Genomic DNA, 13263 nt, shown 5'->3' with positions numbered 1-13263 from the left:
TACAATCATTCAAAAAAGAATTAATGTCTAAATTACTGTTTAATATATTGTGGTTTCTGTTTTATAACATGCACAGAAATACAAGAAGCAAAGCCATTTGTTGAGACCAAATTTCAAAGTTGTTTCCAAACACAAATATTCTAAGTTCCTTCCAATTTACAAGAGTTAGATTCTTGTATGACCTGTCCTTATGCACACAGCATGCTTTGCCCATTCTGTATCCATTACTCTGATTGAATGGTTCTCATATAGTGCATTACTTCTGCAATTTGTAGTTATTCCTTGCCTCTAACACCACTTACTCATTCTTAACTCCAGCTAATTTCTAAGTCAATGCATTTTTTATGATAAATGTATCCTGATAAACTTAAATGCTCACAATTTTAAAATTGCTTACAGGTACCATTTGACCCAGGCAGACTGGTTTTCCCCCCAGTGCCTGCTGCCATCATAACAAGTATAGTATATTTAATCTACATCATACTTTTCCCTGCTTCACTGGCCGACTTCATTTGTGCTGGATCCATAGCAGGTATGTCTTATCTGCCAGCATTAGGGCTACTTTTCTTAGGTAGAGGAATTACATTAGTAAATTTTTACCTTCATTTCACTAAGTCTAGATATTTGTAACCATTTTATGCATTTACTGCTGAGATATAGATCACAGATCTCACAGTTGTTACAACAGAATTGAAGATTTCTGGAGATATTAGCTATGCTATATGTTTCTTGAAATGTCCATAACATGTGTGAAAACTTTTCAACCTTTCCAATGAGTGCAGTCATCCATCATTGAACTTTTACAAATTAATAGAGATATCTGGGAGCTAAAAGTATTGTCAGCTGATGCCAATATTTTCTGCTGACCAACACATTCATTTTACAAAAGATAATGCTCTACACTTCCTATATCCATTTACACCTTAGATAAGACATTATTTCAGGTTTTGTTCACAAAAGTTTCGTATTACTATCTCGTGTTACCCACCTGAATCTTTGAACTAAATCATCATCATTTTAATTTTTCAGGGTATATATCATATGACCTCATACATTATTATCTTCACCATGGATCGCCTAACCCAGATTCATATCTATATGAAATGAAAAGGTACCACAACCAACATCACTTCACCGAACATGACAACGGTAAGTATATAACTGACTGTCATAAGCAAATCATGGTTCAATTTATTAAGGAAAGTACAAAGGTATGAAGGCAAGAATACACATATAAACATCACTACCTTAGCTATTGTTTGAATGTAACAGAGGGCATAAAGTTCAATGCATAGCCGTTAATAGTTCATGGTACCTGCAGCTGTTGAAATCAGAAAATAACACTATCCGAGACTGTTTCAATGCCTAATAAAAACAAATTAATTTAACACAAATTAAACCTAACACAGAAAAACTTGAAACATTCAATAATTTGGTCATGAATATACAGTTTACCTTTGCACCTATAACACTTGGTAAAGTGCTATTTGATATTGCTCAATGAGAAGTATAGAGCAGTGCCATCTATGAGTAATGGGAAATCTAAGATCTCTACACCAATCTGATTCAAGTACTATTGTTGGTTGATTGTATGCAGTGATCTAAATATGAAAGGTATTAGCGCAAAGTTTATGCAAGAGCTGACAGATCACAAACAGGAAAAGTTTTAATGTGGATTTCCACAAGCAATTGCTTGGTTTAGATATTACTTTTCTTCAAAACTAAGCAGAATTCACTCTCAGTTGAGGAATGTCTTCCATCTTGTACCAACAAAGCTTAATTATACAACCTCTTTCTACAATAATAATACATTTACTGTGAAAATGAGGTTAAACTAGTAAGAAGTCAATCATATCAAGACAGAAAGTGAATAATATAAGGGGGAGGATATAGGTTGGATTGGAACTTTGTGATTGTAAGGCACACAGTACTCAGACTGTGAAATTCTTTATGATATGGAAAGCGAGGTGCAGTGGAAAGAAATATATTGATACATTTATCCGGATATGTTCCATTAGTAGCACAAACACTGAGAATAGTGTCTGCAGGTCCCAGGGAATCAATCTGAAGTTGATAATCATAAATGATGGCAATGTATATTTAATGTTTCTTGCATTGTACCTTTAGCTGCATATGCAGGTTCGAGCCACTCGTTTTCTCTTCCCATCTGTTCTCATACCCTTCTTCTGTTTGTCTTAATATTGAAGCTTAGCACCGAATTCTGTGCTCATACCACAAAACTCTCTTTCACTCAAGTCAATATACAGGAAGAAGTGATAATCAAGACTATTATGAGAGAAAAGCTTTTCATACAAGAATTATCTTCTGTAAACAGCTTGCAGCACAAAGCTGTTTGGAACTATCAGGACCAGGAACATTACAAGTAATGTTAAATAAATAGACAGTTATTTGTTGTTTTCTCTTCTACAATCATGCCCAAATTCGCCACCATGAACTTAATGCATATCCCATCTCATGTAGATGGATGTGTTGTTAATCAGAGCTAGTGACTACACACTGATAGCAGAGAATATGATTACTAATATGGTTTTTTCTCTCAATAGTCTATGCTATCACTTACATAAATTAAGTCTGTTTCCTCCTGAAACACACTGTGTGGATACCAGACATCATTTGATTACAACCAAAAACTTCATGATTAATATTCACTAGTGTGATATTCAACTACATTTTTTTTTAATCCACTAATGTCTGTCTTTCTCCCCCCCCCCCCCTCCCCATCCCCCCTCCCAATCCTCTCAAACATAATAAAAGATTCCTTACTTCTAAAAGTTAATTCATTTCAATCATGGAGATCTGTATCATCCTGATGGTCCCAGGACGGACTCCTCTCAGGCTACTCTTTTTGGAAAAAGTCTGCTAAAGCCATGTAGGATTGTATGAGGACTGGGGCAGTGTTGCCAAGTTGTGCTTGGCCAGGGACACTCTCACAAGCAGAGAAGGGTGGATGGGAGCACTGTCATGGCACTATTGTCAGTTATCAGTGATCTCATATTGCATTCAGATGATCCTTCTTCTCAATCTCTCGAGCACATTAGACAGTGTTGACTATCTGCCCTTAGGCTACACATTCTTTGTAAACTTCACATTTGTTACTGAAAAAGTCTCTAACATCCATACTTCACTGCCTGTAATGACACACACAAAAATTAAGGTTCCATTTGCACACACTAAAACAGTTCACTCACAGTCACCAATCAGTTATTCTTGTGGTTGTCATCCACATACTCATTTGATGGTTGGTGTTGAAAAGATCCTGAACTTGATACAGATCTATGTCAATTTTTCACTGATGGCTGTCCACAGTGAGGACCGTCATTCATCTCTTCTTGGCACCCCTTCAACTACTTCAACCATTTTGAAACTAGAGAACATGGGAAAAGCAGAGTCCTCTCAGACTTTCTGATTCATTTGGAAGGTGCTGACAAGACTTTTCTTGAGGTTAGAACAAACTTGGTTGACTTCATCAAGTGTTATGAAATTCTGCTATCAGGAGGTTCCATGAAACACCGATACTGAAGCTCCCAAGCTCAAGGCAGACTAAACTGAACGGCAATGAAAAGTTGTAAAATCCTACTCCTTCTAACCCAACTGGTCTGACTATATCGAAACCAATACAAGAGCATGGGGAGCGGGAGGGGGTATAAAGTGACATTACTTTCCAGATTGCACATTGTATATAAGTGTAAGGGTATATTATCATGATTCTGAATTATGTATGTTATAGTAAATATGAATCAAATTTTTTGTCAGCATGTATTTAGGTGTGCTCATCACTGGTTATATGAAGAATTGTCATATCTTTGGCTTTAATTTTCCTATACACACCATTTACTTGGATAAAAACATAATTGGAGAAAGGAGTATCAAATTAATCGTGACTACTACTAAACTAGTGCCAAAAACATCTATGGAAACAAACTTAGAAGTATTTGTTTCTTTTCTGAAAATATGCACCCTCATGTTTAATATCATCTCACTTTTCAGGGTTTGGTATCTCCAGCAAATTTTGGGACTACATCTTTGGAACAAGAATACTGCTGCGAAAACTGAAATGGGTATTGCGATGGTGATGTTGAAACAGTTTCCAGTTCCAATGCGTCATATATTTATTTCATTCATGTATATGTGTGCAAAGACCACAGCAATTCAGTGTTCAAGAAACTTGTAATTTATTTCTATATCTGAGATCAATGTTGTTTATAAGTCCACTGTGTGGGCTAAAGAGCTTACTTTGTGCAAAACCAAAAGACAAGGCACTGTCTTGTATGAAAGGTCTGGGTATGGATGTCAGTTCAGGTATGACAATGTCCACAAGGAGGAGGAACACCACTCTGGCCATGCATAACTAAAACTGGCATATCTAAAAAGACATTCATTTTTACTTAATGACTTTTTTACATTAAAGTGTTTTTGTTTCCTTTTTTAACTTACAAAGTGTCTTGCCTGTAAAACATACAAGTTTATTTTCACGAAGTATATGGGATTCCACCACAGGCTGACAGACAACACAGCTGAATAATGTGATCAATCTTTTGTTTTAAACTGAAGAGTTTTATCAAATTTTTCTAATAAAAATTAAACACTGTATCAATTTTTAATGATTTGATTATTTTGTTTTGCATCTGATTTCTAAAATTTGAGATACAAGCAAAGGACACTACTCTGAATTTCATACTACTATGAACATTTATAAAAGTGGTAGCCAAGTAGATACTTGGAAACAACTAACCTTTTAGTGTTCTAAGATTTGTATTGAGCCATATCATTTTCAATATGAAATTTTGTTTATAATCAGTAAATAAAAATTTTGTAAATTTCTGTAAATTAAATTCTTGCTGGTTAAGAACAGATCCATATATAAATATGGCAATATGATGGGGAAAAAAAGAAAAGAAACACACAGCAATATGTAACTAAAACAAACAAGACAATATGCTTTTCTACAACAATATGTTCGAAGACGGAACTTAAAATTAATCTCTTGAAGAAATGTAAAATTCAGCTTTTACAGCAACCCCAAGTGTGGTATATGTAACAGAACAGTGGCAGTTCTCCCAACATTAACAGGTCAAAGTGTTCCAGAAGAAACTGTCATTCAAGTTCCCCACTTTCAGTGTGAAAATGTGGTGCCTATTTCTGAATTGTGATCAATCATTTTATTTATAAAAATATTTTCCTGTGTTGTTATTTTCACAAAACCTCACTTGACATAATTATAACCAAAAGCACAGCACAGAATGTGCCAAGAAATAACAAGGAATATGGAATATTATCACAGGTAAATAACACTGCAACAAATACTGTATTACATACATTAATCGCACATTATATTTCCCCAGTTTAAAACAGAAATCACCAAAAATAACTTACTCTTGTCTCATTTTATAGCATTCGCCATAAGAATGCAGCCTGCTTTACCTGTACTGGAACACTGGGGTTAGACTGTACAGTTGACTTGTACACAATACCGAAATTCTGGCTGTCAAGATAGTGGCCAATGGTTTTTAAATGTTTTTCTAAAACTAAGACGCTGAGTTTAACTCAAGAAGTCTTCACAATTTATCATTTTTTAAATGTGTTGACATAAATACATTAATATTACACTTAACACAAATAAATAATATTTTTCTGCAAAAAAAAAAAAAAAAAAAAAAGAATTGTAAGATTCTCTAGCACAATATTTTAGACACTTCTCTAGCACAATATTTTAAACACTAGAAACTTCAGACAAAAACAGAAATAGTTGAACACGACATATTATTTTTGTACAGAAATGGTATTACAGTCAATTTCCAACGATAATGAGAAGGCAAGAACAAATACAGTCTCCTTGTGATAAGAGTAGCAAGTAATGAACACATCAGGGTGTGTATGGGCTAACTTAGGAGGGGAGATTATACAATTCAAACCAAAACACTCATTGCTTACATTTTAGAAAGAAACAATAATTTGGAAAAGGAAAGGATGAAAATGTTAATTGCAACACATAAGTTACCTCGAATTAATTATCTCAAACAAGAAACAAAACACACTGCCTTTAATTTTTAAGCTGAGTATCTACAGGTTGAATCTTGTCAGTCTTATCATTATGCAACTTCTCTGCTCAGATCAAACCATCTCTAGCAAGTCACATGTTTTCACAAACACGTAAATGGCTGATGTTCTTATTCCTGATGTTCTGTCCTGCCCTGTAACACCCCATACCAATACTCCTTTGTTAACAACATTTGTTGAGTTTTTGGAAAACTTCAACAGCCATGTGTTAACCATCACTTCTGTACAGTTCAATAGGATCCAACATGAACTCTTTACTTCAACATCTGATATTCACATTTTTTGGCAATTTAGTGTTGTTTTATGAAGGGTTTCATCTCGTATAATAATGTAAGTAATGTCAACCGTATAAAGAAGAAAAATCAGTCCAGAAACATGAGAGAAAAAACATGGATACAGTTGTGTGTGGGTGTAGATTGATAAGCTGAGCTAGAGTGAAGCTGGAGGATGGAAAGCACGTAGACAGGGGTGGAGGTGGATGTGCAAGTGGAGGTGCATGAAGACGGGTTAGCCAAGTTGAGGTCAGGGTGATTGCACAATCAAAGGATGTGTTACAAGGACACATCTCATCTATAGAATACAAAGAAGTTGGTGTTGATGGGAATCCAAATGCCACAGATCGTTAGAAAACAAATGTAGTCACACACTTTGTGCTCTGCCACTAGTTGGTCAACTTTAGTCTTTGTGGTTGTCATTCATTTGTGTGGGCACTTAATGCCAAGACGCACTTAATGCCAAGACAACAGACTGTGTTGACATTAAAGCAGAGTTGATATATGACATGACTGCTTTCACAAGTGGCCCTGCACTTGATGGGACAGGGACTGGAATACACTGAGCTAAGCTATATCAGGGATATAGAACAGGTTTTGGATTTGGGTCTTTTATCAAGATACAACCCATGTAACAAGGGGTTGGTGCAGGTGTTGCCTATAGATGGATCAGAATGTTTCACAGACTGGGAGAGTGGCAAAGTTGTTCCACTCTGGAATGATATGGATAACAATGAGGGTGATCCTTAGTAGATCATTTGTGGAGGTGGTAAGAGAATTAGGACCAGGTGTGTATATATAGCATGGGAAATGTTTTGTGAACTAGGTTTGGAGGGTAGCACCTATCTGTAAATATCGTCAGCACACTGGAAAATGGATTTATTGTAACTGCACATGCACAATCTACAGGTGGCTTGACTGTAAGGTGGGTGATTCTTCTCCTCAAAGGAGAAGGAGTTATGGAATTATGTGTAAGGGCATAGTTTGACATGTCAATGAGAAATGAAATGGCAAAGTTGTGGAATTGGGGTACGTTACCATATAGTGAGGTAGTGTCTACAGTGACACGCAAGGACACAGTTGGTAATGAGGTAGGACAGTGGAGAGGAAATGAAGGAAGTGGTTTCTATCCTCAATTCAGGAAGAAGTTAAGTAGCAGGCAATAAGTTGGACATGTTGGTCAACTTGGGTAGAGATTCTTTCCATGGGAGTATAGGAATAAGTTACAATGGGAGTCCAAGATGGCCGGGATTTAGGATAGGGAAGGAAATGGATTCAAGGAATGACTATAGTTCCTAATTGATAATTTAACAACAGAGTTGTGGGTTTTTGGGTTCTGAGCTTTGTGGGCTGATGAGAGAGAGTTTCAGGGAATGTGACAAATGGAAGAGGTGAGCAAGGGTCTGGGCACTAGGGGGGTTATTGTGGAGGGGAAGGGACTTGGTCCCCAGTAGTTTGATAGGTTGTCTTGAGCAGTGGTATTCTGTGGCAAGTGTAGGAACACAGTAAATTGGATAACTACTTTGAGATGATATTTGCAATGTTGTTCTAATTATTGGAAAGCAAAAAACTAACTAATTGGAATATGGGATATAGGAAATTGGGTTGCATAATACAAGAATCTTAATGGGATGCCTGTGCCATGGAAATTTGATTCTGTAGTACTGCATTTCTAAGGAGTACAGAATGGCAGAGTCTGAAGATTTAGAGGGTGTGATCCAGAAAATGGAATTTTTATAGCTGGTCATTAAGAAATTCCACAGCTGGGGCAGCATTAAAGGAAAATGATGTGGAAATAGGTCTTTGCTAGCTAGGGATAGAAAGGCTTTTCTGAAATGATACAAGTAGAAGGGGGCAGGGATCCATTATGAATGAGTGGCTAATATAAGGAGAGAAAAGGAATATAAGTTATGTTGGAGTATAATCCTTGGGAGTTACTAGTAATACACTAATAGTAGAGTCAGAGGAAGAAGGTCCCTGGCAGCTGATGGAGCTGTTGCCAGCTTTCAACTGTGAAGTGCAAATGGCTGTTGGCAAAACACTAAAATCTTCAACACAATAATGACAACACTGAGGCACTGCCACACAAAATCACATTGCATGACTGGTTGAGGCTGAAATGCATAGCAGCCACAGGAGTCCCACCACAACTATCAGATATCTTCTTTCACAAACTCCAAAGAGGTACACACTAAAAGGAAAAACATGAAATAAACATGGGAAATAGGTGAACCAAAGAGTGAGATCACAATAAAAACATCTGTTGGAAAACATTTGGTGACTTTCCAGTATCATGTAAGTCCTTGTGCCTGCAAATGAAAAACGAATTGACAGACACTTTTTTTTTTTTTTTTTTTTTTTTTTTTTGCAACATCTTGTTGTTTCTGATTATTATATTTGTGTCTTGCAGACTACAGTAGATCCTAGTTGGAATTCACATAAACTGACAGGAATTAGTGGATTCTCAGTGGAACTAGTGAAATTACTCACAAAGAAACACATTGCACCAAAAACACATCTTCGAAGTTTGGAAAAATGAATTAGGACTATCAAGAACATCAAGACAATCCTGTTGTGTGAAAACTGCAACACACATAACTGTAAAGCTCATAATACTTGCTTGTGTAGAATATTTAAGTGATTTTTGCTGCAAAATTTTCAGTCATAGACAACAGAAAACTCACTTAAGCAAACTATAAAATTATGAGACAGGATTCCTGGTCAGTACTTATCTTCAGAAGGCAAAATTTTCAGTACTGCCAACAGACACACAATAAAGTACAAGAAACTATTTTCGATTTCAAAACTATTCCTTCCTTTCTCAGTGAGACAAGTTTGGTGAAGGTTGAAAAGAAAGGGTAGGTCACTCAGAGACAGGGATGAGAGTCACAGCATATTGTTCTGAATAGATTTTATGTAAAGTAAATTGGAACAGAACAGCAGGATTATGGTTCATTACTAAATAACAGCCTCAATACTCACTATTTATAATAACTATTAACAATCATATAGTGAATATGGAATGAAGACCCAATCAATAACAAGAATCACAAAAGCAGAACAGATGAATGTTTTAGTTTTATTACACAATTTTTTTCACAAGATAAAAAAACAAACAATAACACCCAGTTACACTCTTTGCCAAAACTGTAAATCTCATGCTTATCCCTCCATTCTCCCTTCTGTTGAAAACAGAAAACAATAGCCTTCTAGATCTGCAACATTTGCAAAAAACATTTGGTGGGCTAATACCACATTTTTAAATGATAGGTCTGAGAGTAGCTCTCTATTAGCTAGACAAAATACACATCCCTTAGTCAACTGCTGTACTGGTTCCAGCAGAAAAAAAACAAGCTGGTAGTAAATGCTGTATAAATTGATCCAGTTCTTAGGATAATTACACCAATGTAACAGTGCTGCTAATTTGTGTCAGGCCTTCCAATACTTTTCCTAACCATGCTCAACTGTGGGAAAGTGCTTTTATTTGGTGGTGGGTTGAGTCTTGATGTAAGGTACACGAAAGGTTCAAACAGAGTGCTCCTATCCATGGCATTCACTTCAAAATGCTTTATTTTCTCCCTTGCAGCCCAGTGAGCTGCCTTACTGGCAGTATTCTCTAGATTGCCAACTTCTGACTGTTTAATTCTATTTCCAATAACTACTAGCACCACCTGAAAGAAAAGAGAAGCACATTAACTGAAATGTGTAAACTTCATAGAAGTATGTGTATACATATTTGACAACAAACTAGTATTAACTGAGAAGGGAGGGGGGGGGGGGATGAGGGTTTGGAGATTGATGAGAAGGCAATAAGATGCTTAAAATTGACATGTATATTCACTCCCATTGCCTAAAATTCATAAGCATAACACGTCACTTCCCTCAGTTGTGAGCAATACTGTGGTGTCAACATACAACTTGGTAAATCATCTGGCAGTGCAAACGAGACCTTTAGTAGGAAAATGTGGGCACCACTTATGTAATTCAGAAGACATTGTTCACAGTTTCTAGTACCTCTAAGAGACTCCCTAAGTCTCATAGGAGAAAAATTCAAACCAACAGTAACCAAAGTTTTTGAATTAGTACTTACATCAACATACTTTCTGTTCAATGGGAACTACTACGAAAAACAGATGGAGTAGCGATGGGCTGTCCGCTATCACCAGTAGCTCTCTTGCTTTTTTTGATATGTAGATAATACATTCATAATCTGGCCGCACGGACGACAATGCCTCCAAGACTTTCTGCAGCATCTGAACTCACTGCACCAGAATATCAAGTTCACGATGGAGGTAGAACAAAACAACCAGTTTCCAATTCTGGATGTGTTCGTCAAGCAGAGACCAGATGGCACACTAGGACAAAGCATCTGCCATAAGCCGACACATACAGATTTGTACCTGCATGCCTCCAGCTGTCACACTTCTTCACAGTGTGAGAATGTTCTGCGCACACTGATCCATGTAGCAAGCAAAATCTCAGACTGTGACAGCCTAGCAGCTGAACTGCAGCATTTGCAGGCCATGTTCTGCACAAACGGTTACAACAACTGGCTGATAAAAAGCACCTTAAGACCAAAGAAGCCGAAACCGCAGCCTTCTGAGGACGAAGGCAAACCAGTTGAGACAGCGGTCATACCATATGTCAGGAACACATTGGCAAAGATCGGCAGAATACTCAGAAAATATAATGTCAAGTGCATGTTTCGCCCTCCATCCAAAACAAAAACATTATTAGGATCAGTCAAGGATGACTTAGGACTCCAGAAACCGAGAGTTTACGGCATCCCTTGCCAGTGCGGGGAAATGTATATAGGCCAGACCATCCGGATGGTATAGGAGAGAACTAGTGAACATAAACGCCACACAGGTAATGCACAGCCGACCAAGTCCGTAGAGGCAGAGCACTGCATCTCACATGGACATGACATGAACTACGATGGCACAAAGGTGTTATAGCAATCGAACACCTTCTGAAACCGTATCCTAAAAGAGGCAGTGGAGATCTGGCTGCATGATGAAGTAATAAATAAAGACAGCGGTTTCCAGTTAAGCAAAGCCTGGGATCCAGCTTTGAGTATGATTAAAACACGACAGTCTACACATAAATACACTCTTGTCAGGACACATGAAGACGAAGAAGAAGAAGAAGAAGAAGAAGACGAAGAAGCATTGTCACCACGATGGCAGAGTTCCACAAGCGGCCGTAGCCGCGGAAGGACTGCGGCCCATGATCTGTCGCAGGGTGCCGTGTTTCCCCCACCACCCAGCGCCGCCCTTCCCCCACCACCAGCCGCAGACTGCTCGGAAGCAGGCCGCGGGGAGGGGTGGAGGTTATATAAAGTCGGCAGCCATCAGAGATCAATCAGACACCAAGAACGCCTGAAGATGGCAAGAAGTCGGCTTGCCGAAATATCGCGCCTTTTGGACAATGCTACCCGGCTGAAAACCTGAGAAATTTTGAAGATTTCTGTATGCTGGTAAAACCTAAGATCATACAACTGCCATATTCTTTTTCTGTAGACGTGTATCAAACAGGAGACGGGTTTAGGTGTATAATGATTGTCTCCAAGCTCTGTCAGCCATTTGCTGCAAACCTTTTCCGTAAATTTAAAGGAACAACAGTGAAATAATGTAAAATTACCATCAACATTAACCCCACCAAATTCACATTATGTAACATTTTACCCAACAAACATATCATACAAACCAACATGCCATCTGGAGCAAATGCACTAAACATCATTAACAAAAGGCATTCAAGTCACATATGACTTGCTGTATGAGGAACACACTGTCAGTTATCACACTAGAGACATGTAAGAAATACATAAAGGAAAAGGTACTGAAATGAACATAAAGCAAAAACAGTTTAAAATTAACATATCTCTCAATATCTAGCAATCTACACTTTGTGTGTTTTAAAATAAAATATGAAATAAATAAAATTCTGAAAACTGTGTCATTGTTTAAGCTAGCTTGAGGAGAATGAAGTATCTGCACCACAGTTAACCCACAAATCCTATATTGTCTTACTGCAGGCACAGATCAATCACTTATCTTGCAGTCTCAGGCTACAGTGTGAACCCTGCAGAGCAGATTTTAGTGTATTTTTTATTCTCCTCTTGTTTTGCTTATATTACAACCTCATTAGTGCCACAGCTAGGCAGCTATTGAGTGCACCAGGTGCAACAGGTAGCAAATAGTAGCACATGTCGACACGAATGACGCCTGCCACTTGGTTTCTAACGCCTTCCTCAGCTCCTTTCAGTGGACGAAAGATATGGTGAAGGCAAGTAGCATCGCACACAGAGTGCAGACTAAGCTGACTATCTGTAGAATTGTACCCATGATCGATCTTGGTCCTCTTGTTTGGAGCAGAGTGGAAGGTCTAAACCAAAAGTTCAGACAACTCTGCAATGGTATCGGATGTGAATTTCTCAACCTCTGGTATCAGGTGCAGAATTGTAGGGTTTCCCTTATAACAGCAGGAACGAGGGAGGTGAGTACATATGGCATGAACATGGGAGATTTTTAGATTAGAGAACCCCTCCCCCACTTGGGATCAGAGATGAATTGTCTGCCAAAATCGAAGTTACAACAGCCACAATGTTCTCAGAGAAGATCACTCACATAGATCAGATAAAAAAGGTTAATATGATATTAGTAAACTGCAGGAGCATCCAAGGTCCAATAAGTAGTATCACCGAAGGTTATAATGCCCAGATTGTATTAGGAACAGAAAATTTGTTGAAACGATAGAACAGCAATGAAATCATAAGTTCAGATTGGAATATTTATCATGAGGGTAAAACTAAAACTAAACTCTGCCCGAACAGGCCATGAAGGCCCAACGGTACCAACCAACCGTCATGTCATCCTCACCCCACAAATATCACAGGATGCGGATATGG

General features: G+C 37.8%; 2 protein-coding genes across 2 annotated transcripts in view; one reads left to right on the top strand and one right to left on the bottom strand.

Moving 5' to 3' along the window:
• The window catches only part of LOC126195045 (fatty acid 2-hydroxylase), a 66324-nt gene extending 61707 nt beyond the window's left edge, over positions 1-4617 (top strand). The window contains exons 6-8 of the mRNA XM_049933491.1: positions 400-532; positions 1030-1149; positions 4009-4617. Coding sequence (XP_049789448.1) covers positions 400-532; positions 1030-1149; positions 4009-4094 — 339 coding nt within the window. The 3' untranslated portion in view covers positions 4095-4617. The remainder of the gene's footprint in view (positions 1-399; positions 533-1029; positions 1150-4008) is intronic.
• A 4629-nt stretch (positions 4618-9246) lies between these two features.
• The window catches only part of LOC126195047 (NF-kappa-B inhibitor-interacting Ras-like protein 2), a 73890-nt gene continuing 69873 nt past the window's right edge, over positions 9247-13263 (bottom strand). The window contains exon 4 of the mRNA XM_049933492.1: positions 9247-10021. Within this exon, the coding sequence (XP_049789449.1) occupies positions 9770-10021 (252 nt within the window). The 3' untranslated portion in view covers positions 9247-9769. The remainder of the gene's footprint in view (positions 10022-13263) is intronic.

Source organism: Schistocerca nitens, chromosome 7 (assembly GCF_023898315.1).
Source record: "Schistocerca nitens isolate TAMUIC-IGC-003100 chromosome 7, iqSchNite1.1, whole genome shotgun sequence".
Lineage (NCBI taxonomy): Eukaryota > Metazoa > Arthropoda > Insecta > Orthoptera > Acrididae > Schistocerca > Schistocerca nitens.
The sequence above is the reverse complement of the archived record's forward strand: the minus strand, read 5'-3'. Positions and strand labels throughout refer to the sequence as shown.